The sequence below is a fragment of the Bos grunniens genome, chromosome 26 (genome assembly GCF_055505025.1).
Source record: "Bos grunniens cultivar Pamir isolate PY7600 chromosome 26, Bosgru_T2T1.0, whole genome shotgun sequence".
Classification (NCBI taxonomy): domain Eukaryota; kingdom Metazoa; phylum Chordata; class Mammalia; order Artiodactyla; family Bovidae; genus Bos; species Bos grunniens.
Genome location: NC_141190.1, coordinates 13,838,040 through 13,858,941, shown reverse-complemented (window position 1 = coordinate 13,858,941; position 20,902 = coordinate 13,838,040). Strand labels below are relative to the sequence as shown.

Sequence of the window (20,902 nt, the reverse complement as noted above, 5' to 3'; positions counted from 1 at the left end):
GAATCTTTTGGTTAAATGACTTTTGGATTTATGTATACTCACTTGGCGGCCATCATTCTGGCCCGCATAACAACAAAGTCCCTGGTGGTGGGGTCTTCCATGACTGTGTCTGCACCTGCAATGTACTCCTGAAGCACTTTACTCTGGCTTTGGCCCTGGCGCACCTTACCACCTGTTTTTTCCTAAGTGAATAAGGGAGGAAAATAATAATTATTTACCATTAAAATTTAACAGACAACATAAAAAATAATCTCATTTGTTACAATTCCACTAGAATACAGTTCTTTCACAAAACTTTAATGGATAAAAATTACTATGCATTTTGTCAAGGTGCCAATAAAATAATTTTTCCTTCTGTTACAATAATAATATCACACTTATAATAAAGCAATACAGATTTCTTAACAGTTACTGTATTAAAAATTATAAGTTGAACATACAAATACATTATGTTCCTCTACACTTACTTTGGCTCTAGCTTTTACTTCCAGCAACATATTTAAATCAATAGGTAAATGAGAAGGCTGCATCATTAAGCAAAGCCATGCAGCCATCCATGGACAAGCAGCCGCTACCACATACTGAACTGAAGCCTTGTTCAACAATTCCATCCAAACCTGCAGAATGAGAAGGGAACAAGAAAATGAAATTTTTCTAGCAAGGCCTAATAAAACCTAATACTTTTAGTGATACTGAATTGAAAAAAAAAAAGTAGGAAATAGCACAAAAATTAATTTTAAAATTCAACATATAGGCTTACTTTGAAATACTGTTTTAGGGTAGATAAGTTTGTATACTAAAAAAAAGTAATACAAAAGAAAGTTTTTTTAAAAAGAATACAAAGTGTTTTCCTCAGTATTTTATGAAAATCATTTTTTAAAATACCCATAAAAAAGTTATCAAAATTTCAGTAAATATCTGGAATCCTTTCTTTGTATCATAAAGCTCTACATGCATTCCTATATTCAATACATGCTTCAATATAAAACAGCTCCTGCTAAATTTAGAGAATACCCTTAGTATATGCTAGAGTAATATCCTAGTAATATCCAATATATTGGAGTAATGAAAGTTACTCAATTGTGTCCAACTCTTTGTGACCCCATGGACTTTACAGTCCATGGAATTCTCCAGGCCAAAATACTGGAGCGGGTAGCCTTTCCCTTCTCCAGGGGATCTTCCCAACCCAGGGACAGAACTCAGGTCTCCCACATTGCAGGCGAATTCTTTACCAGCTGAGCCACAAAGGAAGCCCAAGAATACTGGAGTGGGTAGCCTATCCGTTCTTCAGGAGATTTTCCCGACCCAGGAATCAAACCGGGGTCTGCTGCATTGCAGGTGGATTCTTTACCAACTGAGCTATGAGGGAAGCCATATCAGAGTAATATACTAGAGTAATATCCTAGTATAAATTAAAAACAATGTGAATCCTGATTCATGATCTTACTCAATAAAGCACTTAAAAAAAATAATTTTATTTATTTATTTATTTATGGTCGTGCTGGGTCCTTGGTGCTGCAGGGGCTTCTCACTGCAGTGGCTTCTCTTGTTGCAGAGCAGGGCTCTAGAGCACTCAGGCTCAGCAGCTGCGGCTCCCAGGCTCTAGGGTACAGGCTCAGTTGTGGCACATAGGCTTAGCAGCTCAGAGGCATGTGGGATGCTTCCTATTCGGAGGTGGATTCTTTACCAGCGTGCCACCAGGGAAGCCCTAAAGCACTTTTCTTGATGCCTAACATTAAATGGGCTAGGGCCAGCATGTAGAAACACCACCAATGTTAACCCACAGCTGTTAACAATGAGCCACTTCAAAGGCCAGTGATTCAAGACTACGTTAACAGATATTAAAGGTACAACAGTGCCATTTCCTCCCATAAATATTGTTAAACATATCAAGTGGCTATTCTTTATAGGTTCCAACACATACGACCAATATTCCTAAATAAAAGGAAAAAGTACAAGTCTAACTTATGACAACAGACTCTATATATTACCAATAAATCTCAAAAGATACTCTTTAGGACAGATAAATATCCTGATAGAAAGCAAAATAAATGATGGAAAAAAGTTGTCTTTTCTTCATTTTTTATTTTCTGTATTGAGGCTATGAAGAAAGTGCTTAAAACACCTGCCTAATGTGTCACACAACTAACCAGGACTTAACCATTATAATCCATAAAAAGTCTATTTCCTTGATCTCCAGACTATTAAAATGTCTTGGATGATTTCTAACTTCTTAAATCCCTGATCAACAACTGTACAGAATTATGAAAAAAAATTTTTACATCTACCAAGGTACTGGGAAAAGGAGTACAGATATATTCACCACATACCTTGTGAATGAGGTCCAGAATTTCCTGGCTGCTTTCTAAAACACAAAACTGAAATATGTGTCGAAGCATATCAGGAAGGATAGGTGTAAGCCAAGATGAAGAGTTCTAAAAAAAAGAAAAATCAAAATTATAACATAATTCTGCAGCATTAGCTTATTTTAAAAGTTTTAAGTCAAATAACAGAAGTACTACCATGAAAAGACTGTTATGACTTCATCAAAAACGTTCAACTGGTGATAAATTTTGACAAGATTCTGAGCAAAAACACCGTATTATTCCAGTGATTTGGAGAAATTAAATGGCATACAGTCTCTAGGAACCTGGAGAAAGTCTGATTAACAACACTGAATTTTGCTTCTAATAAACTGAAATCATCCTGTATACGGGAGCAAGCTCTAACCAGTTACACCTCTTTGGTTTCATTGTGTATCACTGCTCTGTCAGGGAAATTTGATAAATGATCACACTACAGTTGTGCTAGATAATCAGCTTAAGTTGTATGTGCTCATCATTAATGCAAGTAAAGAACTGTGAGATAATATCCAATCTAGAAAATTCAACTTTGAGTTCACTACAAAATTAAAGCCAAAGTTCCTATTTTGGGTTAAGGACCCTCTGAAAATCAGGGAAAGACTATGCACAATCTTCTCTTAGAAAAATACATTTATATACATACTTATGTATAATATTTTGCTTTCCGCTTCAGGGATTTCCTTAAGCTCAGGTTTAAACCTCAATCTAAGGAATTTCTCAACAAATCAAAAGCCCATCCAAATCAAGCAATCAAATGGTGCTTAACTAAATCCACTGTGTGCTCAGAACTGTAGAAAAGGAATCTCATGTTGTCTACTGTACAAATTACAAGCTCACTGAATAAGAACTAAAAATTTTATTAACTAGTTCACAGTACTTAACATCACATACTTCCACAATTTTTAAAAAATAAAAACTATGTTGTCTGGAAGAAAGCTGAGCACAGAAGAATTGATGCTTTTGAACTGTGGTGTTGGAGAGGACTCTTGAGAGTCCCTTGGACTGCAAGGAGGTTCAACCAGTCCATCCTAAAGGAGATCAGTCCTGGGTCTGGAAGGACTGATATTGAAGCTGAAACTCCAATACTTTGGCCACCTGATGCAAAGAGCTGACTCATCTGAAAAGACCCTGATGCTGGAAAAGATTGAGGGCAGGAGGAGAAGGGGATGACAGAGGATGAGATGGATGGATGGCATCACTGACTCAATGGACATGAGTTTGGGTAAACTCTGGGAGTTGGTGATGGACAGGGAGGCCTGACGTGCTGCAGTTCACAGGGTTGCAAACAGTCGGACACGACTAAGCAACTGAACTGAACTGTCTGGAAGAGACTGAAGAGAAATTTGGAAAATGTTTAACTGAATTTCCAGAAAGTGAGAAGGTCTAGGGATAATGCATAACTCAGAAAGCTACCTATAGTTCTCTTGCCAGTAGGAAACTAATAACCCTGGTCTTCTTTTTTTCACCTTTCTCAAAATGGCTTGAAAGAAATTTAAAACAGACTGCAAAATCATCAGCTGGGGGGAGCCTGCTCAGGGACAGGGGATGCCTTAAAGAACTACTTTTCATTGAAAGGGAAAGGGACATTGGAAAGAAGAAAAGTTCTCCTTTCCTCAGCAGAGAACAGGCACAATTAGGAAAGCTGTAATAGCACTAAGCAAATAATTTAATGTTACTCTCCAATAATTTCTTCTCATTTCCCCCTACCATATTTACCAGTTCTCTTAATCCACCCCTAACCTCATCACTGGAAATCAAAACAGTTGCTTGTAGATCCCAAAGCCATACCTATAGATGAAGATTCCCCCCCCCCAATATTAATAAATAGTGAATGTAATATAAATTGTAGTAGTCTTCTCAGGCTATAAACTTTGTTACTGTAGTAAATTCTACTTTATAATTATTTTAAAAAACCAAAGGAATAAATGAATGAAAGAACACAGGGTGTTTTTACGGTAGAGAAACTATTCTGTAAGATATAATAATGGAAAGATCATCACACATCTGTGAAAATCAGTAAAATGAACACGTAACATCAAGAGTGAAGCCAAGGGAACTCCCTGCAGGTCCAGTGGTTAGGACAGTGCTTTCACTGCCAAGGGCCGGGACTCAATTCCTGGTCAGGAAACTAAGATCCTATAAGCTATGTGGCACACCCCAGAAAAATAAAGTGAAGCCTAATATAACTACGGATTGGTTGATAATGACATATCAACGTTCGTTCACTAACTGTAACATTCTGGTGTGTGATGTTGATGGTGGGAGCAGCTATGTAGGGGAGGGCAGGAGGTATACAGATGGGCATTCTGTATTTTCTGTTTAATTTTGCTTTATAAAGTCAAGTCAATAAATAAAGAGGAAAATAAAATTTAAAAAATAAAGAGAAACCAAAAGCCCAACCAAACAAAAAATCCAACCCAGAATATGCAGGTCACTATCATCACAGGAACGAGTATTTTTAAAAATGCAGATTTCTCCAGCAATACAACATAAAGTCTGCCTAGCAGAAAATACAAGTTACAAAATAAAGCTGAGAAAACAGCTGAGGCTATTCTATCTGAACAATTGTGCAAGCATCTCCTTTTAGTTATTGTTACAGAAAGTTACATGCTTCAGCTCACTGTTAGTATTTTCTCCAAAAATCATTAAGTACAATTTGGCCAATCCAGAAACACCCTGCCTCTTGCAAATCTGAAAGTTGGTTTACCTGTTTTCATAAATTTTGTGCCTGTCTTCCAGGAGACACTGACTTAGGCAGGTAATCTAATGTTGCTTTTTATTTACAGGTTTATTAAACTGAATTGGTTAGGAGTGGGGTACAGTGAGGGTACAATACTTTAAATTGCTTACAAATTAACCACGTTGGGATTTTCCATTCCAGAATTTTAAAAAATAGTCAGTGGACTTCTAGTATGCTACTAACTAGGAATCTACTAGTCACAAATTTCCCTTCTAATCTTAGGCAAAGTCTGGAAAGTTTTGATGACTTCAGTAGTAGTCTGCTGCAGCTGCTGCTGCTAAGTCGCTTCAGTCGTGTCCGACTCTGTGCAACCCCACAGACGGCAGCCCACTAGTCTCCTCTGTCCCTGGGATTCTCCAGGCAAGAACACTGAAGTGGGTTGCCACTTCCTTCTCCAATGCATGAAACTGAAAGTGAAGTCGCTCAGTCATGCCCGACTTTTAGCAACCCCATGGCCTGCAGCCTACCAGGCTCCTCTGTCCATGGGATTTTCCAGGCAAGAATACTGGGGTGGGGTGCCATTGCCTTCTCCTCAGTAGTAGTCTAGCAGAGTATAATCCATATTACAGAAAAATTCTTACCACAGACTGTTTACTTTACCAGGTTTAAATTAACTATAAGCTATACTACAACAACTCAAGTTATAAGTGAATTCACATTTTAAGAGGGCTTTAAAAAAATATTTTGGTTTATGTTAAATAATTGACACAGTATTAGCACTTTATGTCATTTTTATAATGAGGGTCAGATGGAGTGGTGGGCATCTGTGGGAATACTCAGGGGAATGCCTGATACTTATTTAGTGTAAAGAGAATGGGGCAGTCTCTGTACAGCTCCTTTATTCAGACTGGTGTTCCTGCCTTCACTCTGCCTTTGTGGAACTCAGAATAAGGAACACTGATGACAAGCAAAAATAAGACCGTTGGACATGTCACTATATTTACAAAATCAAGGTGAAACTTTTGGCCATCTACATCCCCTTGTGCTCAGTCCTTCAGCCAGACCAGTTTCCTTTCCCTTCCTCTTTAGTGCCATCATGCTCACTCCTGTATATGTTCTTCCTCTGACTGTTACCCTGCTCTTCACCTGGTAAATTCCATTCATCTTTCAGGTCTCAGTTTCAACTGTACTTTCAGAAAGACACTTCCTTGACCTTTACTCACCTCACTAGTAGGGATCCAGCAGCACCACCTTCTTCCCCTACCAGACCCTTCCCTCATTATGTAATGATGGCTTTATAAAATGGCCACTATGTAATTATAAGGGCCTATCTAGTTGTCTTCTTCTGTCTTGCTTACCTTCCTGTTTTAAGCTCTACAGACGGAAACAGAACTTTTCTCTTACCAGTCAGTATCTAGAAAATTGTAGGCACATAGTAGGCACTAAAATAACTGTTGAACAAATCTACCTTGATTATGAGAATAATCAAAGTCACAAGGAATAGTTGGTAATATGGAAAATTTCCCACAATTGTAGGATTGCAATAAATCCCTAACTGGAAAAATTGGCATCTTAAGTGGGATAAGATCTTGCCAGCACCGTTTTGCTATGCCCCCTCTTTTATCTTCCCACAAGCACACCCATAAAGTGTGTAGATGTGGGCGGCAGGGGGGAGCAGCAATCTGATTATCATGTACCATGAACACCTGATTCATGTCAGTAGGTATCATCATTTCTATCTCCATATCAAATGATATGGGGTTGCAGGGAAGAAAATCTGGAAAGAAGCTACATCAAAGTTATGAATCATAGTGAGTTCTCAGCTCCTCTACTAATTTGGTCTGAAATCCTATTTTGGCCCATTGCCAAAAAACAAAACCCAATTCTATAATTAGACAACTTGTAACGCCTTGTTTTATTTGTCCAACCAATATTTATTGAAAGTTAGATAAATATTTAAACTTTGCTCTCTTTTCATACCTTTATAAAATCTGACCAATACCTAATTATGCTAATGTTCTCAAATGCCAAAGTCTCAGTCAGCTCTGTTTTTTTGGTCTTTATTCCCTTCTCTAAATATGCATACAGTAAATTTTCTTACATCCTGGACTAAATATGCCCCCAAATTCCAACTCAACCTCATGTATATCTTCATGCTAAATTTATAAGCATCATGCTAATGCTTGCCTTTCAAATAAAAATCAATACTTTTATGTACTAAAATTTTCAATGACTCAGAAGGTGACTCTGATGCAAAGAGAATGGAAAAGCTTACCCAGTCAACAAAATATGGCTAAACTAGAGGTTAATGTCCAGAATATATTTTCCTAGTTGAAAGAAAGAGAAGTTGCTCAGTCATGTCCGACTCTTTGCGACCCCGTGGACTGTAGCCCACCAGGCTCCTCTGTCCATGGGATTCTCCAGGCAAGAATACTGGAGTGGGTTGCCATTTCCTTCTCCAGGGGATCTTTCCAACCCAGGGATCAAACCCGGGTCTCCCGCATGGCAGGCAGATGCTTTATCCTCTGAGCCACCAGGGAAGGGTTCCTAAGTTGAGTTCTGACTAAAACCACTATTAAATATAGTGGTTATGAACACGAATTAATCTAGACATTCCAGTGAAGTAATTTACAGATAAACATATACATTCATATATAAACTTGCATGAATAAATACAGTCTATAGAAAGTAAAATCAAGTAATGCTCTACATGGGAAGAGAACCTAAAAAAATGAATATATACGTATGATTCATTTTGCTGCACAGCAGAAGCTCACACATGATAAACTAAACTCCAATAAAAACTTTTTTAAAAAAGGAAAAACAAATGATAAATTACTTCACTTTGTCAAGCTCTTAGTTCAGCACCCCCCCAAAAAAGTTACATCCTGATTTTAAGTCATTGCTGCTGCTGCTGCTGCTGCTGCTGCTAAGTCGTTTCAGTCATGTCCAACTCTATGCGACCCCATGGATTGCAGCCTACCAGGCTCCTCCATCCATGGGATTTTCCGGGCAACAGTACTGGAGTGGGGTGCCATTGCCTTCTCCTTTTAAGTCATTACCAAATAAAATTAATTTGGTTTGCCTAAGAGTTCTTATTTCATACTCCCTGAGAAGCCAGATTTGCTAATACTTTCACATGTTAACATCAGAGATAAAGGCACAGGGATTAAACAATTTATCTTCAAAGTATGTCATAAAAGAGCCTAATACAAATGAGATTTCGGGAATTTCCTGGCAGTCCAGTGGTTGGGACTTCATGCTTCAACTGCCCAGGGCCCAGATTCCATCCCTGGTCAAGGAATTAGGATCCTCCAAACCATGTGGTGCAGGCAAATAAATTTTTAAAAAAGAGAATTTATAAATAACTTATTAACTGTGGTTCTATACAAAAACATTTTAGAGACAAGCATATATGCATACGTACTTATGGTAGGATAAGTTGTAAGATTCAGGCTATCTTCCTTATAAAGTCTTACGGTTTTGCAAAACAAAACAAAATTACTAAAGATAAGCATATGAAAAGATGTTCAACATCATATATCATTAGAGAACTTCAAGTTTAAACTATAGTGAGATACCACTACACACTTATAGAAAGGCTAAAATCAACAACACTGACAACATCAATTGCTGGGGGGAGGATATACGGCAACAGAAACTCCTAATTCATTGATGGTGGAAATGTAAATTGGTACAGACATTTTTGGAAGACATTTTCTTATAAAATTAAATATATTCTTAGCATATGATCCAGCAATTGTGCGCTTTAGTATTTACCCAAGTGCACTGAAAACTATGCCCATACCAAAACCGACACACAAATGTTTAAAACTTCATTCAAACTGATAAAAACAGAAAGAAATGAAAATATCCTTTAACAGGTGAATATATGAACTGTGTCACATCCATACAATGCAATATTATAAAGTGATAAAAAGAAATTAACTATCAAGTTATAAAAAAGACATAGAGAAACCTTAATTTTGTAATGCTAAATGAAACAGAAGCCACTATTAAAAGGCAATATACTACATGTGTGTGTGGCTCAGTCGTGTCCAACTCTTTGCCACCCCATGGACTGCAGCCTGCCAGGCTCCCCTGTCCACGGAATTCTCCAGGCAAGAATACTGGAATGGGTAGCCATTTCCTTCTCCAGGGGATCTTTCCAACCCAGGGATCAAACCCAAGTTTCCTGCATTGCAGGCAGATTCTTTATCATCTGAGCCACCAGGGAAGCCCACATACTACGTAACTCCAACTATGTGGTATTCTGGAAAAGGGAAAAGTATGAGAACAATAAAAGAGTAGTGGTTGCTAACGCTGTGAAGGGAGGAAAAGTGGAAATGCACAGGTGCAGCACAGGCATTTTTTAGCGCAGTGAAACTATTCCTTATGATACTCTCATGGTGAGCACATACCACTGTACATATGTCAACCCATAGAATCTACACTATAAATAATAATCCCTAGTGTAAACTGTGGGCTTTAGTTAATAATGTATCAATACTGGTTCATCAACTGCAACAAATGCACTACACTAATGCATGTTAGCTAAAGGGGAAACTGTGCATATGGGTAGGGGCATATAGGAACTATGGACTTCCTGCTCAGCTTTTCTGTAAACCTAAAATTGCTCCTAAAAGTAAAGTGTATTAAAAAAACAAAACAACAATATGAAGGGAAGAAATGTGATCATTTTAACAGGTCTATCTAAAGTGAATTTAAGAATATTTACATCAAAAACACTTAGGCCAAACTCACAAAACCGAAAAAAAAAATAATAATAATAATGTGAAAACTCAGAACCCATGCCTGATCAACTAAGCATTATATTAATAAAATGGACATGATAGTTTTTTCTTAGAAGATTCTGATCAGACAAAAATGATAATGCAAAAGGAAATTTACAAATGTTGATTCATGGTAGTGCAACACAATACTGTGCTGTAAATTAAAGTAGGTCTACATGGAATATTCCTAATTCACATAGGAATGCATGGTTGATGAACACAAAAGAGACATTTATCCACAGTATTAATATATAGTCTAAAAGAAAATTAAGCATTGTTTTTTAAAGACCACTGGCTCAAACTGCAGCACCTGTAAGTAACAGCATAAGAAATGGATTCCTTATGATGTTTCCCGAAATTCTAGTATTTTGTTTGACCTTTAGGTCTATTTTTAAAACAGGAATGTGAAGCCTTTTACAGACAGGGCAAGGATTACTCAGCTCATAACAGATTTCTATTTACACAGTGATATTACCTGAAGGTTCTCTGTAGGCATTTCAATGTGTTACTCCTTGGAAATAAAATGCTCTTAAGACTGAGTATTCCTTAAAAGGAAGTAAGTGCCTAGCAATTGTATTATCAGTCTTTTCAAGTCACACTGCAGAGCTTCACAGGTAGCCTTCTAACCTGGGATGGTTTTTGCCAACCATCCAACTGTCAACCATACAGAGCAGGCAAAGAATGAATAACATGATCTTTGACAGGAAGGGATGATTTAATCTTTGGTTCAACAAAAACTTACTGAGAGCCACCTTTGTGTTAAGCAGTATTCCATGGGCTGGGAATACAATCTAGAACAGTATTAAAATATTTCTGCCCTTGTGATGATTATATTTTTATGTATCTACATAGTCACCATACCAATTTTACTAGCCCTAGCATTCTCCTGATATTTATGTGAAGCAAGGGTAAGCTGGTGGTCAGATTGATCTTACAAAATTAATCTCTAAAAATTTCAAGATTACTGTAGTATTAGTTCTTACCTGGTCTTGTGTTGATAATAAAGTGAACAGAGTCTCCAAGGCCGCTCTTCGAACTGATGATATAGTGTGATGCAAAAAAGGCCAGACACGTGGAACTAAAACTGTGAGTGACTGCTGAATACTAATGAAGAAGACACAGGTCAATCTTACTCATCCTTAGCTGAAATTCTGTTGATACATCATCTAAATATCATTTCCTTATGGACCTAGCAACTTTTTTGATGAATAAATTCTAAAAAGACAATACAATTTTCCTATGAACACTTGCTTAACACCCTCATACGAAACTGTTATTGTACCACCAGAATAGAACAAATGCAGAAACATTAACATGAGGTTATTCTGTGGCACTAATACCATAAATCACCTCTATCAAATTAGAACTTTTCAATATAACTGCATTTATTCTCAGTCTGTTCTCACTCAGGAAAATGGGACATGTATCTTAGTTGATAGTCCGCCTACACACAAATCAGGATTGTTAATCCTTAATCCTTTCCTACTATTAACTCCAACAGGTAACCAATAGGTGCACAGAATTTATATACCCCTTTGAGGCCATCTCTATCACATATCAAAAGAAGCAAGAGATGGTAATGGTAGTAGCTTTGGAATTTGTTATCCTAAACTAGCATTACTAAATTTTATGGCAAACTCAAATTATCTTCCTTCTCACAGATTAGATTTTAAATGTGAAAGCAAGCAAAGGCACGAGTTGGCTAACAACTTGGACCATAGGATTCCTGTCACATCCATGAGTCATTTATAAAAGTCACCTCAAATTAGCAAATTATTTATAAGTAGCATTTGAAATATATACCTCGATAGAAAAACACATGAGGAAAAAAGAATATGTCAGTGTAATTATCTGTTCTTTTGGCTCCTCTCAGGAGGTCCATCTTTTAATGATATTTTCATTACTTGCAGATTTAAATGAACGTCGCCTTTTACATTTATTTACACATCTAGTAAATTTACTTATAAAATTACAACTTAAACACATGCACACACAGACATAAAATAGACTCAAATATGAAAAAGCATTATAGCAGGTCTTGTTAATAGTGTAACTCTTCATGCTCCAAATACATGCTGCATTTCTTCTTACATAAGCTGGAAAGTATCTGCCAAATATCACAACATATGAAGCAAATTTTCTAAGGCAATTTTGAAAAAAAAAAAAAGATCGAAAACTACATTATTTCACACTGAATTAACAGAATTTTCACTACATTCTTTGATTTTGTTTTTACATTATCTAGCTTTTCCAACACTGTCCACTTGATTATATACATATATTTTTTAAGTCCAAAGCCTTTTTTATTTTTTAGGGCAAGTGCAAACAAACCAAGGCTCACAGTTCAAGTTCACTCTACATGAGTTTTTAAATAAAGTTTTATAGAATTACAGGTACGTTCATTCCTTTATGTATTATCTACAAGCGCTTTTGTGCTACACAGACAGAGTTGAGTAGCTTTGACAGAGATCATATGGCTACAAAGCCAAAGCCTCACTATCTGGACAGAAAAAGTTTGCCAACCCCTAATAATAATTAAGAATTCTTGCATTTTGCAGCTTGAGAAGGGCTTTCACACAGATTAACTCATTTAACCCTTATACCAATGAAAGTGTCTGAAAATCAGGAAACACCATATATGCACTACCATTTCAATTTTTCTCTTCACTTTATAGGCACTTATTTTGCTATTCCAATTTTGGGTTGTCCCACTAGCCTAAATTTAACATTGAAGGACGACCGCAGGTCAGTATTACCTGAAACATTCTCTCCCTTCCTGATAAGTGATTACTGAAATCAAGAAAACATTTATTTGTGAAACATGAAAAACATGTGTGATGTTTTTCACACATCAATGATTTTCATTGGAAACAGATTTACTCACAGGACCAGAAATCATTTATAATCATAATTACATAAACATTCATTGAATACACTTACTAGCCTAAGAAGAGTAATTAACTTTTTCATCTAATTTTTTTTTCTGTATCTCCAAAGATATTAATATTTAGGAGCCAGTCTAAAAGGCAGGGAATACATTAATTAGCTAAGCTTCATTTCAGATATCAAGACAGTAAAATAAATGACACTAAATTTTTGGTTTATGTCTTTGCTTTACCCATTCTCTGCTTTTGAACATTGTATTACATTATTATGTATTCCCTTCCTGTTAAGTGATTATTGAAATCAAAATATTTCTTTGTGAACATCATGAAGAAAATGCTTACAGAGTAGCAAAATTTGGAAATGTAAAACTGATGTTCACTGATAATTCTATTAACCACAGTCACAAAGGCTACAAAATTCTATAGTCTAGAGCTAGGGGTGAAAATAAAATGGATAACTGTTTATCTAAAGTTAACTATGATAGGATTAACAAGTTGAATGATTATATAATGGAATTAACCCAAGAATATAGCCTCTCTAAGTTTCTGCCCCCAAAGAGCTGGTGGCTAGAGAATGAAGAAGAAAAGTCCTCCTGAAAATAACTGTCTTTGGCATCCCCTACTTACAGTGCTGTTCTAAAAGATTCTAGACTATCATATGTTTAATTATCTGGAACTGTATGTAAACACTTTCTACTTTATTCCATTGAATAGAAATAATTACCTGCATTGTTGAACCTGAGGATAAGTTAACAAGGATGACAGAAGAGTCATAATACTATTTGTTGAAGCTGTTAGATCATCTAGTTCCAGAAGAGCATCCCATAATGTATTTATAATGAAAGGTACCTATAAGATTGGTTATCAAAAAAAGTTATTAATTTTGCAAGAAATATTCACCAGCCATGCCAAACTGTATTTCAGGAGTCACTATTGATTCAATAACATATACAACCCCAATGACCTTGGATAATCCCAGTTCTGAGTAAAGTTAAGGAGGAAACATTATTCGTCTTCAACAATTCTCTACCCTTCTTTTTAATGCCACTCAGCTCTACTTTGTTTGGCATTTACCTTTCTAGCGAGGTTCATAATGGATGGAGAATTCAAGAAATAAGATATCCCAACTGTATTTTCCATAAAAAAGAATCATAAACTTTGAAAACAATACAGCTTACACATATATGTCAGGACCCTCTGAGCAATTTTAATATAGTTAAAACATTCTTAATCATCATGAAAAGACAAATTTATTTTCTGAGCTTTCGAAGTACTCTCAAATACACATGTTCTGGTTTTAACAATAGAGGGAAATCAGATGGACCTTAAAAGAGGCATTTCAAAAATGAAAACATAGTAAAAAATCAAAAGTCAAAATCAAAACAAGCAAAAATCTCATTTGCCTAAAAACCAGGAATGAAATGAACAAGGAATGGTTGCTTTCTTTTTAAGGAAGTTCTCCACATTTTCTGTACATGAAAGGGAATAAAAAGACACAATTCATTCTTCCCAAGAATATATATATCAAGATCTTATGCACCAGAGGGCTGACATAAGAAAAATGGAGACGTAAAAAAAAAAAAAAAACCAACCTCAATGTTTTTTCTAACACGCTACACAACAAATGTAAAAGGCTCTATAGGAAAAAAATGCAAAAATATTTACTTTTTGTGTCTGAAGATACACAAGGCTTTCTACCACAGGTACTAATGATGCTGCAGCAACAGCTCTGACATCATCATCAAGATCCTGGAGTCCTTCAATTATTCTAGTTAAAACTTTAGGCAATAAAGTATTAATTACATCCTGTAAAAGAGTACACCAAAACAGATTAATTTCTATAGTGCAAGTGATGTGCTTAAAAAATCTTTTATTAAATTAACATACAAAAGTATAAATTCCAATATTTATTTTAAAAGAATCATGTAAACAGAAATGAAAACAATGTCATTAGACGCCTATGTAATTAATCTCATTTGAAAAAGAACATAACAGTATTAATACTTCGCTATTCAATGTGACTTGAAACATCAGAACGTGTTTTCAAGGCAGGAACATGAATTCCCACTGTGAATACACAAACATATATACTCCTATGCTAGAACCTGAACTTCTATCTCAATCACTGACAACCAAAGGGAATATGAGAAAAGAAAAAAGAAAATTATCTCTCCCTGCTTCTCATTACTCCAACCTACCCTCTTTTCAATTGCCCCAACAGTCAGCACCCAAAGGTTACTCCTGTGATCATACACTAGAAATCTCACTGAGAATTGGGCTTGCTATGAAACAGAAACAGGTTTCCAAGCATAATTCTCTTTTAATTCATACTTAAATTGTTAGTAGCATCACCTGTCTCTATGATACTACCTCAAGGAGACAAATCTTGAAGGACTGGCTTATCTGTAACACTAAGAATCTAGAGCCAGTTCATTTAATTAATGAGAATAAACTAAGAGGGGGAAAACTCTCCCATACATGCTTCAAAAACTGAAGTGTTTACCTGACGAACTGCCAAAGCATACTTTATTCCTAGCAGACCACCATGTCTAACTTCCCACTGTTCTTGTGTAAGTAATTTAAGCAGCACATCCACAGTCTTATGAACTCCTGTTTCATTCATGTGTTTTAACACCACACCTAACGTCTGAGCACAAGTTTCACGAACCGGTGCCACAACCTAAAAATGAGAAAGCAAGAAAATTCACATTTGCAAAAAAAAAAATATATATATATATTTTAAGAATCTGAAATCTGATTGGGTAAAGCCTCCCTTAGGATACTTACTTCATCAGAAACAAAGTCTCCAAATCTGTCTAAAGCGAACACACAAAGGAGTCTAATAACCAAGTCTTCCAACCACTCTTGATGCTGTTGAATCATCTGTTAAAATTATCATTTTAATAACACATTAAAACATATTAGGTCCAAAAATCAAAACTAAACTATTACAGCAAACTAAAACAAAACACTGGGACAGATTATTTTAGCTGTAGGAACAATAACCAAACTATGGAACAGTCCCAGTTACTACCTTCAATATTAACCACATCTTCTTTGATGATTATTTATTTGGATATACTGTACCAAAATCTATAAAATTCATGAATTCTATTATTTTACTTGCACTCCCAGAGAAATTGAGAAACCACTTAAGGTTGTTGTAATATCAACTACATCTATTCAGTTCGGGTCAGTCGCTCAGTTGTGTCCGACTGTTTGCGACCACATAGACTGCAGCACGCCAGGCTTCCCAGTCCATCACCAACTCCCAGAGCTTGCTCAAACTCATGTCCATCAAGTCCAAGATGCCATCCAACCATCTCATCCTCTGTCGTCCCCTTCTCCTCCAGCCCTCAATCTTTCCCAGCATCAGGGTCTTTTCCTATGAGTCAGTTCTTCGCATCAGGTGGCCAAAGTATCTATTATCTAGCCTATTACTACCGCCTCCATGTTACACCAGTCACACTGCTTATTGACCTTTAAACTATACTCTCATTCATCTCACTCTACATTCTAATCTATTACACCCTGCTCAAATATGAGTGCTTCTACATACTTTTCCACTCTGTATTTCTGAACATATCTTTCCCCTGAACTCATTCTTTCTCTATCTATAATATAAATAAACCTCTTCCTAATTTTTTAACCTTTTTCCTTATGTTCACCCCTCCATATTTCTTACTATTTACCTCTCATTTCTACTTCATGGCACATGCTCTGCTACTTTCCTGAGAAAGAGGAGATCTACTGAAATCTGATGATAATTTTGATTTACTACACTTACACTCACCTCTTCTAAAGTGCTATCTCCCATTTTACCACCACTTTTCCCATGAGCTTTAAGGATTTCCCTAAGTCCAGTGCCTGCACCATGTCGAACCTAAAAAGAACCAAGAAGCAAATATCGGAGGTTAAATGCTTAAGAAACAGTGTTTAACTTTTCTTCAATATGAAAAAGGGATACTAGATTTTTAAGAAATTGGAACAAACTGAGTGGGACTTCACAAGAATGTGTTTTTCTTCTACTATCCAAGAAGAGTTACATATATTTATCTCACAAGTTTGATTATATGGATTTTATTTTTTTAAAAGGCAAAAAATAGCTATGCTGAGTTCTGAGATACTAATCTGCTTGGCTGTCATTCCTCTACTCTCTACTTGCATTCAGCATTATCTACAGCAAAGGAGAGAAAAGAAGCATCATATAATGTTCTTTATAGTCCAAACACCAATATTTTAGAAATAAATACATCAAAACTAAGGTTCAAAGCCACCAGTGTTAAACATCAAAGGAAGCCAATTTAAATAAAATGTCTCATGACTGACACTTTATTGTAGCCCTGAAGCTTCTGCAATGTCACCTGGGAGGGGAAACACGCCACCGACACTGCCCCCATTACTAAAGGCCCCATTCGAGTTAAAACGTGAACAGTTTCGAACAGAAGTACATCTGGGAGCAGAAAGCTAAAGGCAAAGCTAAAGCTAAAAGGTATTCCAAAACAGTGTTGTAAAATTACTCAGAGACCAACCAAAGAATCTTTTGAGACTACCAACCCTCAATTTCAACCAGAAGAACTTCACTTTCATCTCTTCTACATACTGAGAGCTGTTCAAGATCTTTTTTGAAGAAATATTTCTGAGGCTAAGCTACCACTTGCAAACTACTGGTCTTAATCAAAACTGTCCACTTCCAAAGGAAGTTTTTTACTTAGAGAGATATGCAACTCTTTATGAAGTGCCCTGACAAGTGGTTCTGAGAGGGACATAGGGGAAAAATAAGGACTCTGACAAGACAGATTATGATTGATATGGTTTCTATCATTAGCAAAGAAAACAGAGTTGAGAGAAATTGTAATGAAGAAATCCTACCTCCCAGGAGGGATTAAAAAGGTCATTGCAAAGTTCTTCACAAAAGCTTTCCAAAGGCCATTCATTTGTCTGAATAAGAAAAACCAAATTAATATTACTTTAAAAGATCTATTTTATGCCAATAATTTAAGTGTATTTATTTGTAGGACTAACAATAATAGTCAGGCTTTTAAATAATCAAAAAATTTTACTAACAAAAAGTACTTTGATTTTTAATAACAAAATTTCTCAATTAACAGATTATTATAGTATATACCATCTACTAACACATTAGTATGAAAAAATTATAAATGATTTCAAAGGATGCTTCAGGGTATTTCAGTAGTACCTCTTCAATTAAGGGAGAGCTGTCTGGAATATTATCAATCAGAACTTTGGAATCAACTGCAGACTGATTAATAACAACATTTGATGTCTTTCGTCTCTTTTCTTCTGGTTCCCCATCTGTGCTATCATTGCTTAAAAAAAAAAAAAAAAAAAAGGTCACCATTTATTTAAAAGAAGTGAATACAGAACACTGTGGACCACAATGAATGTAAGAAAGTAGACTGTGTTTACCCACAGAGCTCTTTCCTACAACAGGATTTGGTAAATAACCCTGGATTATTACCTACTATTTGGCTTAGCCCTCAGCCAAAAAACATATGATGTAATATGGTGACAGTTCTCACCTTACAAAAGTAGCAGTCTTAACTTGTAGCCCTCAGGCCATCTCTCTGAATTCACTCTCTAATACTCTTACTTCTGTCTACTCATCCCAGCCATACAACCTTTCTGTTTCTTGAATATTACATGATTCAGGTATTTATACTTGTTCCCTTTACCTGGAATGCACTCCCCTTGGAAGATCTTCAATCCTCATTCAGAGCTCGTAATTATTATGGAAAAAAAAAATCTGCATATATGGATCTTCCTGGGGAAGTTGTCCTAGTCTCTAGTAACAGTAAATACGCTCTCTGACAATTGAGCAAAACAATCCAAACGGTACTCCACAGCTAAAGGCAATGTCATCAAAATGTTTTTGGAAATCAAGCAGACCAAGATTTAAGTTAACCAACATCACTGTTTTAAATAAGCAAAAAAATGGATCATTATTAGAGAAATGTAAATCAAAACTACAATGAGGTATTGCCTCATACCAGTCAGAATGGCCATCATCAAAAAAGTCTACAAACAATAAATTTTGGAGATGATATGGAGAAAAGGGAACCTCCTTGCACTGTTGGTGGGAATGTAAGTTGATACACCCACTAAGGAGAACAGTGTGGAGATTCCTTAAAAAATTAGGAATAAACTACCATATGGCCCAGCAATCTCACTGCTGGGCAAATACTCTGAGAAAATGACAGTTCAAAAATACACATGTACTCCAATGTTCACTGCAGTACTATTTACAAAAGCCAGAACATGGAAGCAACCTAGATGTCTACTGACAGATGAATATAAAGTTGTTGCATATATATATGCACACATAAAATGGAATATTACTCAGCCATAAAAAGACAGATCTGAGTCAGTTGTAGTAAGGTGGATGAACCTAGAGCCTATTATACAGAGTGAAATAAGTCAAAGAAAAACAAGTATCATATACTAATGCACATATATGGAATCTAAAAAATCATACTGATAAACTTACCTGCAGAGAAGGAATGGAGATACAGATGTAGAGAACAGATTTATGGACACAGCAGGGGAAGGGGAGCATGAAACAAACTGAGGAAGTAGCACTGACATATTTACACTACCATACGTAAAACAGCCAGTGGGAAGCTGCTATATAACATGCGGAGCCTAGCCTGGCACTCTGTGACGACCTAGAGGGGTGGGATGGGGGTGAGGTGGGAGGTAGGCTCAAAAGAGAGGGGACACACACACACACAGTTATGACTGATTCACACTGTTGTATGGCAGAAAACAACACAATATTGTAAAGCAATTATCCTTCAATTTAAAAAACTTTAATTAAATAAAATGGTATAACTAAAATACATACATAAATGAGCAAAAAAAGGATTACTACCTCTTCTCATTCGTTTCTACTGCATCCCTGGATCTCTGTTTTGCAAATAATTTGGCCATTCTTTTAGCTTTGTTCTTTTGTCTATTGCTCATTCCTGTTCGAAACTCTGAGTCAATCAGTTCAGCGGCCTGGAGAGTCTAAAAGAATAAAAGAATGTGCAGTTTGAACTTTTGAAGTTAAAATATATACCCACAGTCTCAGCCTCAGAAGAGGACTAAAGTCTATAAGTTTCACTATAAACAAACTGATTACATTCTTCTTTGACAGATTTATGCTATTCTGCTGTATAGCTGTACCATAATTTCACTCTCTTCTTCCTTCTTCCCTATTCTTCCAGTTGCCAGGAAAAGCTCATGTGTTTCTTAACTTTATGTCATAGATGTGGCAAAAATGTATGATCCTGACTCCAGTGAGGACTCTGAAGAGGTGAAACTTAAAAAAAACATAATATAATCTAAAAGTTGTAAGCATGTTAGTCGCTGAAGTCACTCAGTCATGCCCGACTCTTTGCAACCCCATGGACTGTAGCCCACCAGGTTCCTCTATCCGTGAGATTTTCCAGGCAAGGATACTGGAGTGGTTTGCCATTTCCTTCTCCAAGGGATCTTCCCGACCCAGGATTGAACCCGGGTCTCTTGGACTGCAGGCAGATTCTTTACCAACTGAGCTACCAGGGAAGCCGTAATGTAAGCATTAAGAATGTCAATTTTTAAAAAAATTATAATCATCTTCTACTAAAAAAATAAAAGTAATTATAGCCATAAGTAACTGGCTTCCCAGATGGCTCAGCAGGCAGGATTCTGCAGCAATGCAGGAGACACAGGAGACCCGGGTTCAATCCCTGGGTTGGGAAGATCCCCTGGAGTAGGAAATGGCAACCCACTCCACTATTCTTGCCTGGAAAAGTATATGGACAGAGGAGTCTGGCAGGCTACAGTCCAAGGAGTCACAAAGGGTCGGATACAACTAAGAACGAAGACCTGATAAGTAACCGGTCTTTCCCTCTTAACCACTCACTGCATACCACTTTTGCTCCTTCTTCCATTCATAGGAGACATTATTAAGGCTGTGAATAAAATGCTTTAATACAAGCCTAAAAATCCTTCTGCCCTTAACTGATTTAAGACTCAACTGAAATGTACATTACCACAACCAGTCAGGGTCACTGGTGTGGGTGCCCTGCTACAGACTTGGTCCAGGGACCACTAGCATATATACAAGGCAGCAGAGCAGTGATGAGCACTATAATACAACAACAAACCTCAGCAACTCTTCCCAAAGGCCCCTGA

The 20,902-nt window shown here is 36.5% G+C and overlaps 1 protein-coding gene across 7 annotated transcripts in view; it reads right to left on the bottom strand.

Annotated features, from left to right (window-relative positions):
- Positions 1-20,902, bottom strand: part of BTAF1 (B-TFIID TATA-box binding protein associated factor 1) — an 88,008-nt gene that overhangs the window by 34,762 nt on the left and 32,344 nt on the right. For all 7 annotated transcript variants that reach the window (XR_015155635.1, XR_015155636.1, XM_086378556.1 and 4 more), the window contains 12 exons: positions 19,614-19,750; positions 17,922-18,051; positions 17,594-17,662; positions 16,515-16,604; positions 15,509-15,604; positions 15,225-15,401; positions 14,387-14,527; positions 13,446-13,570; positions 10,820-10,940; positions 2,331-2,435; positions 468-617; positions 43-182 (listed from right to left, as the gene is read on the bottom strand). Coding sequence is in view for 5 of the 7 variants with exons in the window: in XM_086378556.1 (XP_086234682.1) it covers positions 43-182; positions 468-617; positions 2,331-2,435; positions 10,820-10,940; positions 13,446-13,570; positions 14,387-14,527; positions 15,225-15,401; positions 15,509-15,604; positions 16,515-16,604; positions 17,594-17,662; positions 17,922-18,051; positions 19,614-19,750 (1,481 nt within the window). In the remaining 2 variants the exon portion in view is untranslated. The remainder of the gene's footprint in view (positions 1-42; positions 183-467; positions 618-2,330; positions 2,436-10,819; positions 10,941-13,445; positions 13,571-14,386; positions 14,528-15,224; positions 15,402-15,508; positions 15,605-16,514; positions 16,605-17,593; positions 17,663-17,921; positions 18,052-19,613; positions 19,751-20,902) is intronic.